The sequence below is a fragment of the Sminthopsis crassicaudata genome, chromosome 5 (genome assembly GCF_048593235.1).
Source record: "Sminthopsis crassicaudata isolate SCR6 chromosome 5, ASM4859323v1, whole genome shotgun sequence".
NCBI lineage: Eukaryota > Metazoa > Chordata > Mammalia > Dasyuromorphia > Dasyuridae > Sminthopsis > Sminthopsis crassicaudata.
Genome location: NC_133621.1, coordinates 292,108,604 through 292,123,020, shown reverse-complemented (window position 1 = coordinate 292,123,020; position 14,417 = coordinate 292,108,604). Strand labels below are relative to the sequence as shown.

The window sequence follows — 14,417 nt, the reverse complement described above, 5'->3', positions numbered from 1 at the left end:
AGCTCAGGAAACTGGGCTTCCCAGAGAAAGGGAATCAATTAGCAAAGTGAGTAAGGAGCAGTACCCAGATTTGACTCTCAGATCACAAATCCAAAACTCTTGCAGTGATACCAGGCTGTTGATGAAAATGACTCTTATTCTTCTTAAAAACCCCATTCATCATTTCTCAGCTGGATTAAGACTCTCATCAGAAATCAATAACTATTCCAAATTACTCTCTCTGGGTGGGAGACTGAGTGACAATGGCCCAGCATGGTGGTAATGAACCCCACTGGAGCCCTACTGGGGCACATTGAGGGAATCACCATCAGAGAGACACCACTTACTGAAACAGGGATCACTTGGGGGCATGACCCATTTTCCCTGATGCAAGCATTGTCCAAATAAAGTCACAAATCTTCAATTATGAACTTTAGCTCTTCAAGGGACAAAAATCTGTTGTCTATAGATTGAAAAAAAGAAGAGGAAGGAAAGAATTTAGATAAATCAACTCCACCTGAAGGTACAGTGCTCCCCATTGAGCTCAAGTTTCCCAAGAATCCACCACACAAGCTGGTAGTGAGGATCAGATACACAAACACATTGTTGTTAAGTCATTTTTTAGTTGTGCCCACTCTTTTTGAGCTCATTTGGGATTTTCTTGCCAAAGACACTGGAGCAGTTTGCCATTTCCTTCTCCATTTAACAGACGAGGAAACTGAGACAAATGAACGAAATGACTTGTTCAGGATCATACAGCTAGAAAGAAAGTGTCTGAAGCCAGATTTTAACTCAGGAAGAGGAATATTATAGACACACACAAATGAAATGCATGCATGCATAAACAAATGAACGAATGAATAAGAAGTGCCTTATCAAGCACAAGTGCCAGATACTGGGCTAAGCATCTGGGAGACAAAGACAATAAAGAAACAGGATGGTGTAGAGTAGAAAAAGAGCTGCCTTCAGAATCAGAAGCAAGATGCATAGCTAAGTCATCAAGAGACTTCCTTTTGGTGCCCCCCAGACAACTTACTTTCTTTTCTTTCTTCTTTCCTTTCTCCTAAGACAACTGGGGTTAAGTGACTTGCCCAGGGTCACACAGCTAGGAAGTGTTAAGTGTCTGAGATCAGATTTAAACTCAGGTCCTCCTGACTTCAGGGCTAGGTATTCTATCCACTGAGCCACCTAGCTGCCCCATGCAAAGATAATTTTCAACATTCACCTTAGCAAAACTTTGTGTTTTATTTTTTTTTTCTCCCTTCCTCTTCCTTCTCTTCCTCCCTAGATAGGACTCTTTTTTTTCCCTGAGGCAATTGGGGTTAAGTGACTTGCCCAGGGTCACACAGAAAATGTTAAGTGTCTGAGATCAAATTTGAACTCAGGTCCTCCTGACTTCAGAGCTGATGCTCTATCCACTACACCATGAAGCTGCCCCTCCCAAACACCTTTCAAAGGCCAAAAGTCACAGATGAATGGCCAACCTGCCTCAGTGAAAGGAGTTTCCATAATAGGAGTTCTCTTTAATTAATGAAATCTTGATCCAGAAGAAGGTGCAAAGTTCAAATCTCTCTGACCTTAACAACCTGGGCAGTCTCAGGAAAGAAACTCCACTTCTCTAAGAAAGATATAGTTTACTCTATAAAATGAGGGCACTGAATTAAGCAATTTCTAAGGTTCCCTTCTAAATCTGTGATTCTGAGATATTGAGTCTCTCATGTGACTAATGCAATTTTTAATGATTAACAATCACATTATTTCATAATAATAATCACATTAAAGCTGACCAAAGATACACACAATACTGTGCTACCTGATGTTACCAGCTCTGAAACAACAACAAAAAAAAACCAAAAAATAAAACACACACACACACACACACACACACACACACACACACACACACACAAACATTAAAGTGCTATTATAAAAACCAGTCACCAGAGGGCAGCAGGTCCACGTGTTATAGAGCTACAAATAGCCCCTTAGAAATCAGTAAATCAGTAAAAAAAATAAATAAATAAAAAGGGACCAATTTAAAACTCTTTTTATATATCCCAATAGGATTGTAAGCAGGGGTTTATCAAAGTATGAAGTAGCAGGCTCTTCAGACCCTGAAGCTACCATGAAAAGGTAGCAACTGTGTTGCACTAGAGGAGATTACATTCTAACAGGGAGATTGTGTGTGTGTGTGTGTGTGTGTGTGTGTGTGTGTGTGTGTGTGTGTACACACAGGTATAAATACATATATAAACACAAAATGGATCTATATTAGCTCACTGATGGTAAGGGCTATCTTTCTTTTTATTAATTGTATCCCTAGAGCCTATCATTGTACCTGACACATCATCATTGGACTGAAGATAGTAGATAGATAGATAGATAGATAGATAGATAGATAGATAGATAGACAGACAGACAGATATAAAGGTGAATGGATAGAAATTTAGAGATGGATGGAAAGATAGATAAAAAGATACATACATAAATTAATAGATGGTAGATAAAAAAAGTAGATGGATAGAGATAGAGAGACGGGTGGATGGATAGACAGATAAATACATACATAAATTGACTGGAAGATGGTAGATAAAGAGGTCGATGGATATAGAGATGGAGAGACAGATAAATATATACATATATAAATTGTAAATAAAGAAGTAGATGGATAGAGATAGAGAGATGGGTGGATGGACAGACAGATAAATACATACACACATAAAATGACTGAAAGATGGTAGATAAAGAGGTTGATGGATATAGAGATGGAGAGACAGATAGATAAATATATACATATATAAATTGGTAGATAGAGGGTAGATAAAGAAATAGAAGGATAGAGATGGAGACAGATGGATGAATAGACAGATAAATACACACATACATAAATTGATTGGTAGATAAATGGTAGATAAAGAGGTTGATGGAGAGAGATGGAGAGAGATGGATGAATAGATAAACAGATGGATTAGAGAAATACATACAGATATAAATTGATTGGTAGGTAGATGGAAAATAAAGAAGTAAATGGATAGAGATGGAGAGACAGATGGACGAACAGACAGATAAATACATATTTACATGAATTGGCTGATAGATAGTAGATAAAGAAGTAAATGGATAGAAATGGAAAGATGAATGGATGGGTAGATGATATATAAACAGTCATATATATATGAATACATCAATGTATATGTATATGCTACATATGTTGTGTGTATCTATGTTATTATAGTTTTATATTATATATATCATATATACATATACACACATATGTATGTGACAGACACTGGGGTGGGCGCTAGAGATACAAAGAATAGAACAATTCCTATTCAGGAGGAGCTTATATTCCAATGAGAGAAACAAGTACATATGAAATAAGTAATATTAATAAATAGAAATAAGGGGCAGCTAGGTGGAGCAGTGGATAGAGCACCAGCCCTGAATTCAGGAGGACCCAAGTTCAAATCTGGGTCTCAGACACTTAAGACTTCCTAGCTGTGTGACCCTGGGCAAGTCACTTAACCCCAGCCTCAGAAAAAGGAAACAAATAAATAAATAAATAGAAATAAGTACAAAGTAATTGAATACAAACATCAATCTCATGATGACTATGTCCAGATTTGGAGGTGACCTTGGGAGTCCAAGAAGCCTGATGGTCCCTATTGGTTACCAGGGGAGTTCCTGCCTCAGAAGAGATGACCGCTGGCAAGAACAGAGCCTGTGTGACCAGCACTTAGGGACAGAGGTGCAGAGCCAAGGTGAAATAATGTTTATTCAGTTTTTTCATAAACTGCTTTATGTTCTGATGGAGTTCAGGTCTCACCTCCCAGAAAAGTATAACAATAATTAAGCTACTGAATCCCATGTTAAGCCTGTAGAGATGTTTATGGTTAGCATTTCTTTTGTATTTAGGAGATGAATTCCAATCTCTCATACCCAATTCAATTGTACCTCTCTACTTTGGGAAAAGCATAGACATGAGCCAAAACATAATAAAATCTCTATGAAGGAGGATTTATGACTGACAAATGACTGAGAAGTCATGAAGAACATAGATGCAATGCTGACCCTGCTTTCAAGTAGTATGCAATTTAATGCAAGAGAATAAATGAGACTGCTGGTGACCTGAGTGTAATGTGAACATTTATCCCTAGTAAATGCTACAAATCAAGGTTTGATTTATTGTTTTGTTGATTACTAAGACTTTGAAAAGTGATGTGGAAAATGTTAAAAATACATATTAAATCTAAAAGTACAATCTCGTCTGTCCCCACTAGGGTCAAAGCCAGTTGCTGAATATGTATCCACCCACCCTTGACAAAACAAAGTGAGAAACAAGGGCAAAGATAAGGTTCAGGAAAAAGTCCATAAGCAATTTGAGGATCACTGGCAAGAAGGGGGAAAGGGGAGCCATAGGGGAAGCATTCCGGCATATCACTGTCCTTCCTAAAATATGGCACCTGGAGTTAAACACGATTCAGTGGCCCTATCCACATTGTCAATGTCACTTTTCCCCTCCTGACATTATTCCTTTGTTACTGCTTCCTATGTCACTGTCTTTTATCCCTAAGTTTATTTCTCTATACTCTATAGAATTCTTTGTAAAATCTAATCACAATACTTTTTTTTAAACGTGTTCAGATTTAAAATGTTTAGTTTCTCTCATTTTCCCATCAAAAGCAGAAGTTCTCAGCTTGGGATCCATTGATAGATTTCAAGAGGCCCATGAACTAGGAAGAGGCGGAGAGTGACATTTTTATTTTGATATGATTTCCTTTGTAGTCCAATGCATTTTATTTTATGCATAAGAAAGGGTTCATAGGTTAAAGAAATACATAATACCAAAAAGAAGGAAAAGGAGGAGGAGGTGGTGGAAGAGAAAAAGAGGGAAAGGAAGAGAAAGTGGGAAAAAGAAGAGGAAGAAGAAAAAAAAAAGGAGAAGCAAGAAGAGGGGGAGTAGGAGGAGGAAGAGGAAGAGAAAGAAGAGGAGGAGGGAGAGGAAGAAGATAAAGAGGAGAAGGAAGAAGAAAAAGAGGAGGATCATGCAGAATCACTTTATCTTTTAGTCTCAGTTTCCTCATTTGCAAAATGGGTATAGTCAGACTCAACATGATTTACTTTGCAAAAGTATGAAGGAAGTGTTTTGTCAACCTTAAAATGAGTTGCATGGGTAAGGATGGATGTTCAAAAGAAAACTAAATATAATAAAGCATTGCCCCTTGATTACCAAGACAAAGATCAATTCATTCAATCTACCATGATCCTTGTTTTGCAGCCAGGGTCATATGACTGACTCACCTTCCATTCTACTGTGTCCTTCAAATCACATCCATTCTTTTCGGTGCTAGTTTTATTGTCTACTTCAGATGTTGTGTATTTGACAGTTCTATGTAAGAACTTTTCACAATCAACATGGAGGGGAGGGTCAATCCCTCCCAAACTGGCTGAGACAATCTATGTCTCAGTGAAGAGGTTATATAACTTCCCCACTCCTCCAGATCTCTGCAGCATGGAGAGCACACAATGATGTGCATTTCTCATTTGCAAGACTTAACCTTTACACATTATTTAGCTTGATCTTTCCCTTCCAGTTCCTTTAATAAAAGAGAGAGAAAAAATACATAGAAACAGGTCTTTTCTTCATGCTTTTCAGTCAACCCTTTCTGGCATTTTCCCTTTGTCCCCCCAAACCCATTACAGTTAGTTCCCCATTCAGCTCCCTTATACTGATCATCTTTTCTATTTACCTTTTCAGCCCTGGTGAATCAAAAGAAAATCAACCTTTCTCATGCATTAATCTCGAAGAGCCAGGGAAAGTATTTGGCTAAGGTAGATTTTAACCTTTAAATTCAAAGATTTTCAGACAACTACCAACTTTCTATTTTTCTTTTGCAATTCTCTAATAGGGAGTTGTCAATTATCCATGTTGGTTTTGTTTTAGTTTGGCTTTAGCATATATATCCCAAGCACCACCTTTATGAGACCTGGAAACATTAACCTCAAGATAACCAAATAAGGTAAGTGGATAGCAAGTGTAATTACCTTATAAGAAATACAAGACAATTCATTAAATGATGACTAGCTGAAGGAAAAAAGTGGCATAACGTTTATATTATATATGTAATATTATATAATATATAAAATAATATCATATAATATATAATAATAATCATTTACATAGTGCTTACTAGGTGCCAGACACTGTGCTAAGAGCTTTAGTGTGATATGAATAAAAATATGAAAAAAATTTATATTCAAGGAAATTCACTGAAATCTTGATAATTATACTAATATAAATATAAAGAAAAATTTATATTCAGGGAAATTCAGTTGGGAATGTGCAAATTCAAACTTTTATGAACTACTTTGCTAATAAATTATCAAAATTTATCTCCTCTCAAAAAGTTCCAAGTGTTTTACTTAAGGACTGTTGTGTCCTTATGGTTATTATATGATCTAGCTATGTAAAATCAAGCTCAAAGCCCTCCTTCTCTATGAAAGCTTTTCTGAATCTAGTGCCCTACCTTGCAAACTCCCTACTTTGTATGTGTGTGTATACACATATATACATACATATAAAAATATGTGTATAAATGCACGTACACACAAGTAAATATATACATACATGAGCACATATGTATCTAAACTTTACTGCATGTGCATCCATATATGGGACCATTTGTGCATATGTACATGTGTGCATATTTACATGAACATATCCTTGCTGTTTCCTTCATTAGGATGCAAATTTACTGTGAGTGGAAATTATTTGATAGCAATGGTAGGTGCTTAATTTGTCGAATGAGTGAATGAACAAATTTCACTGACACATTTACCATACGTGATGTTTCTTGCTATATCCTATTGCAGAAGAGAATTAAGAATCCATACTAAAGAGGAATATAAATGTTTTAATTGTCTAATTACACTGGTAAATAGCATAGCAAATTACAGCATAGTATTTAGCAGAGAAACTTAGTTATTAGCAAATGAAATACTTCCCAAATAGCCCATTAGTTACTCATCAGTTATCCTTACTGATTTTGAAGAAGTAAATAATATTGTGATGACCTAAATTCTGGGAAGGTCATAATGAAAGTGAGATAGAACAGAAGACTAGTTGCAATGGATACATGAGCCTTTGTACATAGAAAAGAGATGGTTAACCAAAGTTTTTACAGAACATGCAAAATCAGTATTCTGCTTAAAAAAAACACATTGCAACGAAATACATTATTCTTTAAAAAAAAAAAAAAGAAAGTTCTTTTGAGCAGTTGAATGCTTTAAAAGACTGAAAACCAGTAGTATAAAAGGGACAAAAATAGCCATGAGAACCTCAAACCTTTTTAGTTACTTGATCAATTTAAGATTTTACCAACCAAAAATAAATTGATTCAATTTGTACCGAGAGCACTAAAAGATTATAGATGTCAAATGTATGGTTTTTCATTAATTCCCTTACAGTGCCTCATTATTATGTTACAAATAGAATGAAGATTTTTATCATATAAAAGCCATCGAAAAATGTATTGGTGGACTTATAATTCATGAGCTCTCCCTTCTGGTCCCAGTGAGGGGGAGCATGCTATCTACTGGTCTTAGGCTGATTTCTTTCTAAAGTGGCTTGCCCCAGGACAGTTGATGAACTTGATTTTCACAAGGTGTCCATACTCTGAGCACGGTGTCCCAGTGATTTCCTGCTCCTTCAGTTGCATTCAAGTTTTGACTGTAACTTTGCCTTCCAACACTTGGGATTTAGGGTGTCCAGAACCTTCTTGAAAATGTCTACAAGATGTCATCGTCTCCTGTGTGACTAAGTTCTTCCCAAATGTTGATGAGTAAGCTACAAAAGGCCAAGGGAACAGAGGAAAGAGGAGAAAGGTTAGTAGGCTGGAGTCTAAGACTTTAAACCATCATGCATTAGCCTAAACGTGAAAATATTCTTATTTTATATATGCATTTCTTTTATATTTTATAAATGCATTTTATAAATTTTATATTCTTATTTTATTTTATAAATGCATTTCTTTTCATTGAGGCAGCAATATGGAGAAAGCTAAGCTCTGAGTATGGAAAACCTAGATTTATGTCCATACTTGATGTGTGACCCTGAGCAAATTTTAACCTTTCAGTATGCCTAAGCAACTTTCTGAGCCTCTATGTAGAAGGGCAACTGCCAACCCACATTGGTGGAAGGAGTTCCTCCCTCAAAACTCCCAATACAAATGAAGTTCAAGTTTTTTAAGGGTAAGAAAAAAGAGACTGCAATACTCTCATAAATAAAATAAATGAAGCTTTGCTGCTAACAGAAAATCAAATGCAAAAGAAAAAAAATGGCACTAATATTTTCAAGACCAAAGGAACCAAAGCTTTCAAAATGCAAATAAAATGAGCAAAAATTAGTTGTCTCCTTGAAGTACCCATTTCATTTTTTGAAAGGCTTTTAACATGAAGAGCCCTCATTAACAGCTCAACATTATTGAGTTAAAAGAGCTAACATATCCAGTCAGATTTACTTCTGAGAAAATATTTAAATCAGAACAAGTAACTCCAATACAATTTAAAGTCTTCATAATTCAGCAGATAAATAGGAGTACAGACTTATGATAGCTACTCTCTCTCTCTCTTGTGTGTGCGGAATGGGCATTAATAATAAAAATGATAACATTTATTTAGTGCATACAATGTATTAAACATTGGTTGGTTGTTGTCCTTCATACTCAAAGAGAACCAAAATGGCATTGCTTTGTTAGAGTCGAGTTACGGTATATCCGACTGTGGTCAATCAGATCAATGAGAGCTTGGAGTGCTCTGCCACAGGTCAGACACAAATAGTCCCTATGAACATTTGAAGTGGTTTTTCTCATTTTGCACATCTCATGTTTCTTTTGGGCTAATTCAGTTCTGCTTTGCTCCCAGAGTACAGCACCTTTTTCAATAAGAATAATAGTGCTGAGTATCAGGTACTGTATTAAGTACAATAATAATGACAATAATTGACACTTATATAGTGCCTACTATGTGCCTTGCATTCTGCTGAGCACTTTACATTTATATTATCTTATTTGATCTATTGTTGATGCTATTATTACACCCGTTTTATAGATGAGAAGATTGAGGCAGATAGAGGGAAAGTGGATTGCTCAGGTTTTATGTGCCTAGATTTCATTCTTCCTTCTCCACTGTTTTCTAGGAAATTTGTACTGGAGGGGAAAAAACTGGAATTCAGGATCTGAATTCAAGCCCCAGTTCCAATGCTTGCTAATTGTATCACCTTGGAAAAGTCACCCTTTCAGTCCCAGTTTCCTCCTTCATAAAATGGGATAATATGTAATTAACCATCCCATAGGAGTAATATGAGAAAAGGATACTGTAGGAAAGAATGCTGCAAAATACCAAACAAATGTCAGCTATTATTTCATTAGATTCAGTCCCAGTTGCCTCCTTCATAAAATGGGATAATTTGTATACTACCTACCCTGTGGGATTAATAACAAGAAAAGGATACTGTAGGAAAGAATACTGTAAAACACCAAACAAATGCGAGGTATTATTTCATTAGAGAAAGTCAGCTTGTTATTTATTTATCCCCAAAACTTTCTTCACTGGGATTTTTGGGCATTATTTAGTTACTCTTTATAACTCATGTATCACGTTCCATAAAGCAAAGGCAGACTCAGTTACAAAGATGGGAGAGAGTAGATGATCCTTTTTAAAGATAAGAAAACTGAGGCTGAGAGCAGATATCATATTTGGGCATATTTTGGCAGGAAAAAAAAAAGAGCAAAAATAAAATTATTCTATAAGAAAGAGTGGAAGAATGGGGAAAAATCAGGCAGAAAGGGGTTAAGAAGAAGCATCATCATTATTATTATTACCATAACAATCACTAAGGCCATACTATTTCCAGCTGCCAACAATTACACAGGCCAGGATTCGAGCCAGTAGTCATGTGGAGGAGACTGTGTTGATACAGAATGTATCAATGCTGCTATTCTTACTTGGAGCTGGATTACCTTCATTATTGGGTAAACAAGAAACAGCTCTGTCCTGGAGAAGTTGGCAGCAGATTCCATCATCCCCTATCCTCTATAAAAGAAGGGGGTTGTTCTAAATGACCTCTATATGCCCTTCTGGCTGTATTCCTGGGATCCACTGGTCTGATGTGGAGTTACAGCCTTATTAAAAAGTCCTATAAAATAAAATTTGAAATGCCTCCGAGGTGGACAATATGGAATCCACAGCTCTAGGTGCCAATGGTGGGGTTCTTAGACTTTTCACCCAAGCCCTCTTGGAATGATAGAAGGAACCTTTACTTCTATCTGGGAAGAGTTTCCACCTTCTTCTTTACAATGGCAAAACCCCAAAATGGGAAGGCCCGTCACTGCAGCAGAAGTGGCTGCCCCCAGAGCTTCTTCTGGTCTTTGTCAGAAACCGCCACTGACCCAAGTTTCTCTACTCCATCCTCGCTCCTACCTAAAGGCTCAGCCCCAGCCAGCCTTGACCTTGGCAGACAAACCCATACTAACTTCCTTTTAATAATATAGACAGCAATTATTTCAATCATTTTCCTAGATCTATCATCTTTCTTTACAGCATGTATTAGGAATTTGCCTGAGGAGCAAACATGTAAAGAGCCCCCGCTTTGGATGAGACTGATTCACTACCAAAGTCAATGTTGCTATTGGCTTCTCTGTCCCAGTCCCTGTGAGTCTGGTTTCCCATCCCTCTCGACCCAGACTTCTCTTTTTCTTGGTTCCTACTCCTTAGATTTCTAGATTAGGGGTTCTTAAATTGGGGGAGAGGATCTCTAGATAGATTTCAAGGAGGCGGTGAACATTGGATAGGAGGGGGGAAATGACATTTTAATTTTCACTATTTATATATCATATATTTATATTCTACATAGTTATTTTCACTTCTAAGTGAAATTTAGCATTTCCTCCAATTTTTTAAAAATATGATTCTGACTTTTTGGGAGGGGAAAGGTAAGGGAGGAAGGGAGGAAGAAATCTGGAACTCAAAATCTTACAAAGATTTCTGTTGAAAACTATACATATATATATATACATATATATATATATAACATATATAATAGGAAAAATTAAATATTACTGAAATTTTAAAAATACAAATTAGGTGGGGTTAAAAAAATAAAAAAGTAAAAGTAAAAAATATGATTCTGAAGAGGGGTCCTTAGGCTTCCCCAGAAAGGGTCCAAGATATACAAAAATCTCTTTGAGATTTTCCTAATTTTAATTTTGTCTCCATCATCTTATTTGGGTCTAAGTCTCCACTCTCCTTACCTAAATTCTGACCTCATCTCTTCTCTACATTTGGCTGACCATCTAAGCCTATGAAATATGCTTTGCCTCCTGAACTCCCTATTATCACAGATGCCCTATAGCCCCTCCATATTTATAGAAAGACTTTGCCAACTCCCTCTCACGGTGCCCCCAGAGCTTCTCCTGTCCTTGTCAAAAACCTCCATTGACTCAAGGTTTCTTTACCCATCAAGTTTCCATTCTCACTCTTACCTAAAGCTCAGTTCTAGCTGGGCTTGACCTCAGTTCTATTCAGCAATTATTTCAATTATTTTCCCAGATCTATCATTTTTCCTTACAGCATGTATTAGGGATTTAGAGATCTTCCATAGCCCAAATCTGTAAGTCTGTGAGTCTCAGCCCATGACAGCATTCACATTGACGACATGAGTGCTTTAATGGGTCTATTCTCTTATAATGATAACTCCTACAATTATACCTTAATGATAACTCCCATTTATAAACCATATTATAAATACACATAGAAGCCACTTTGAGGTGTTCAGAGGACTTTTATCTCAGCGACGTGCATTATCTCTATTTTACAGATGAGGAAACTGAACTTCACAAAGGTTATATGGTTTCCTCAGGGTCACACAGTTAATAAGTATCAAACTCAGAAGATCTGGATATAGGTATTCTTGGCTATATACTTTCCATATACTTGCTGATGCTAATGAGAAGCACCCTTATGTGATGAATATTTCATTATACATATGAGATGTAGGTCAAGATTTTACAAAGATGTCATACCTCTTATTTATTGCATCAGGATGTAATGTCTTCTAATCTGAAAGAAATTGAAGAGAATTAAGTGCTCTGATCTTTATAAGCGTTAGCTACTTTTTCAACTTAAAGCAAAGCTTTTCAAACTATGGGATCATATGATTAAATGAGTCACACTTAATTATGGGAGTCACAAAATTATGGTTTATTAACAGTAAATGTTTGATTCATCTAAGCATTTTATATATCTATATATCCAAGATCACATAAAAATTTCTCAAGTGAAAAAAGTCTGCAAGTGGAAAAAAATGAAGAAGCCCCAACCTACAGGATATATGGAGTGTTTTACCATAATTATACAGTAGTCTTTTCTTTCATAAACTGAAAGATCTGTTGCAGATCTTAGCTTAAAAAGGCCATTGTATCCCATTATATCCAAGATCACCTCTAGTTGTTCTGTTCTTTTGGCCATTAGACCCAGATGGTTCTGGAGGGGAAAATGAGGAAGGTGACCTTTTATAGCCCTCCCTCATGCAAACCTATTCTCTTGCAGGTCATGGCATCCCCTCCCTGATATTATGGTCCTCATTAAGAATGAAAAATAAACAACAGGGACCATAATGGGCAAAGCTCATATGGGCACAAACAGAGCAGACAGGACTGTGTGTCCAATATTACTGAGAATAGTCCAACCTCATATATATATATATATATATATATATATATATATATATATATATATATATATATATATATATATATATATATATTCTGATTCTCATAATTTTGCAGATTCTCTTTTATGGAAGCAGTCTCTCCACCCTTTCAGATTGCAGCCTATCCTATATATAATATATATCCATATCCTACTATAAATCCTCCCTTGCTTATCTGATACTATGGACTTCCTCATTGGAGTATTTTCATAATTTATGGCTATGACGCAGCTTTTGGACTATCTGTTGTCATCCCTAGCTCTCAGTAAATGACTGGTCCACTTCCCCTTCCAATCATACGTGACATGGATGATGTCTTTGACTCCACTTCTTGTTCATAAATTATTATAGGTGAGATACCTAGAGCTAACTTAAGTTACATCTCTCATTTGATTTTTGGGTTACTTGTTACAGTTTTAAGAGTTTGATTTAAAATTTCTTCCACAAATAATATGTCAGAAATTCGGCATAGACCAATATCTCACACCTCATACCAAAATAAGGTCAAAATCAGTACATGATTTAGGCATAAAGGATGATACCATAAATAAATTAGGAGAACAAGGGAAAATTTGCCTATCCAATTTTTGGAGAAGGGATGATTTTATGATCAAAGAAGAACTAGAGAAAATTACGAAAAGCAAAATGGACAACTTTGATTACATTAAATTAAAAAAGTTCTGCACAAAAAATAACAACAGAAACAAGATTAAAATGGAAGTGCAAAGCTGGGAAAAATCTTTATAGTTAGTATTTCTGATAAAGGTCTCATATCTAAAATACAAAGAAGTATGTCAAATTTATAAGAATATAAGTCATTTCCCAACTGATAAATGGTCAAAGGTTAAGAACAGACAATTTTCAGATGACAAAATTAAAGCTATCTATAATTATTTGAAAAAATGCTCAAAATTATTATTGATAATGGAAATGCAAATTAAAACAACTCTGAGGTACCACTTCACACCTCTCAGATTGGCTAAGATGACAGGAAAAGATAATGATAAATGTTGGAGGGAATGTGGAAAAACTGGGCCACTAATGCATTGTTGGTAGAGTTGTGAAATGATCCAAGAATTCTGGAGAGCAATTTGGAATCATGTCCAAAGAACTTTGACCCAGCAGTGTCATAAACGGATCTCTATCCCAAGAAAATCATAAAAGAGGGAAAAGGACCCACATGTGCAAAAATGTTTGTAGCAGCTCTTTTTGTGGCAGCAAAGAATTGGAAAATGAGTGGGTGCCCATCAATTGGGGAATGGCTGAACAAGTTGTGGCACATGAAGGTAATGGAATATTATTGTTCTATAAAAAATGATGAATAAGCTGATTTTAGAAAGGCCTGGACAGATTTATATGAATTGATGCTGAGTGAAAACCAGAAACACACTGTACACAAAAACAGCAAGAATGTGCAATGATCAACTATGAAAGACTTGATTCTTCTCAGTATTTCAGTGATCCAAAGCAATCCCAATAGACTCTGGACAGAAAATGCCTTCTGCATCCAGAAAAAGAACTAAGGAGCCTGAATGTAAATCAATACATGCTATGTTCACTTCTTTTCTGGGCTTGTTTTTTTTAATCTCTCCTATGGTTTTTCCCCTTTGCTCTAATTTTTCTCTCCCAACATGATTCATAAAGCAATGTGTATTAAAAATAAATAAAA

General features: G+C 36.0%; 1 protein-coding gene across 2 annotated transcripts in view; it reads right to left on the bottom strand.

Moving 5' to 3' along the window:
• Window positions 1–6,873: 6,873 nt before the first annotated feature.
• C5H12orf75 (chromosome 5 C12orf75 homolog) overlaps window positions 6,874–14,417 on the bottom strand; it is a 41,610-nt gene continuing 34,066 nt past the window's right edge. Inside the window, exons 5-6 of one of the 2 annotated variants that reach the window (XM_074271474.1) lie at window positions 12,060–12,096; window positions 6,874–7,825 (exon numbers count right to left, since the gene is read on the bottom strand). In XM_074271474.1, the coding sequence (XP_074127575.1) occupies window positions 12,092–12,096 (5 nt within the window). In that variant the 3' untranslated portion in view covers window positions 6,874–7,825; window positions 12,060–12,091. The remainder of the gene's footprint in view (window positions 7,826–12,059; window positions 12,097–14,417) is intronic. The other variant, XM_074271473.1, reaches the window with a different exon arrangement.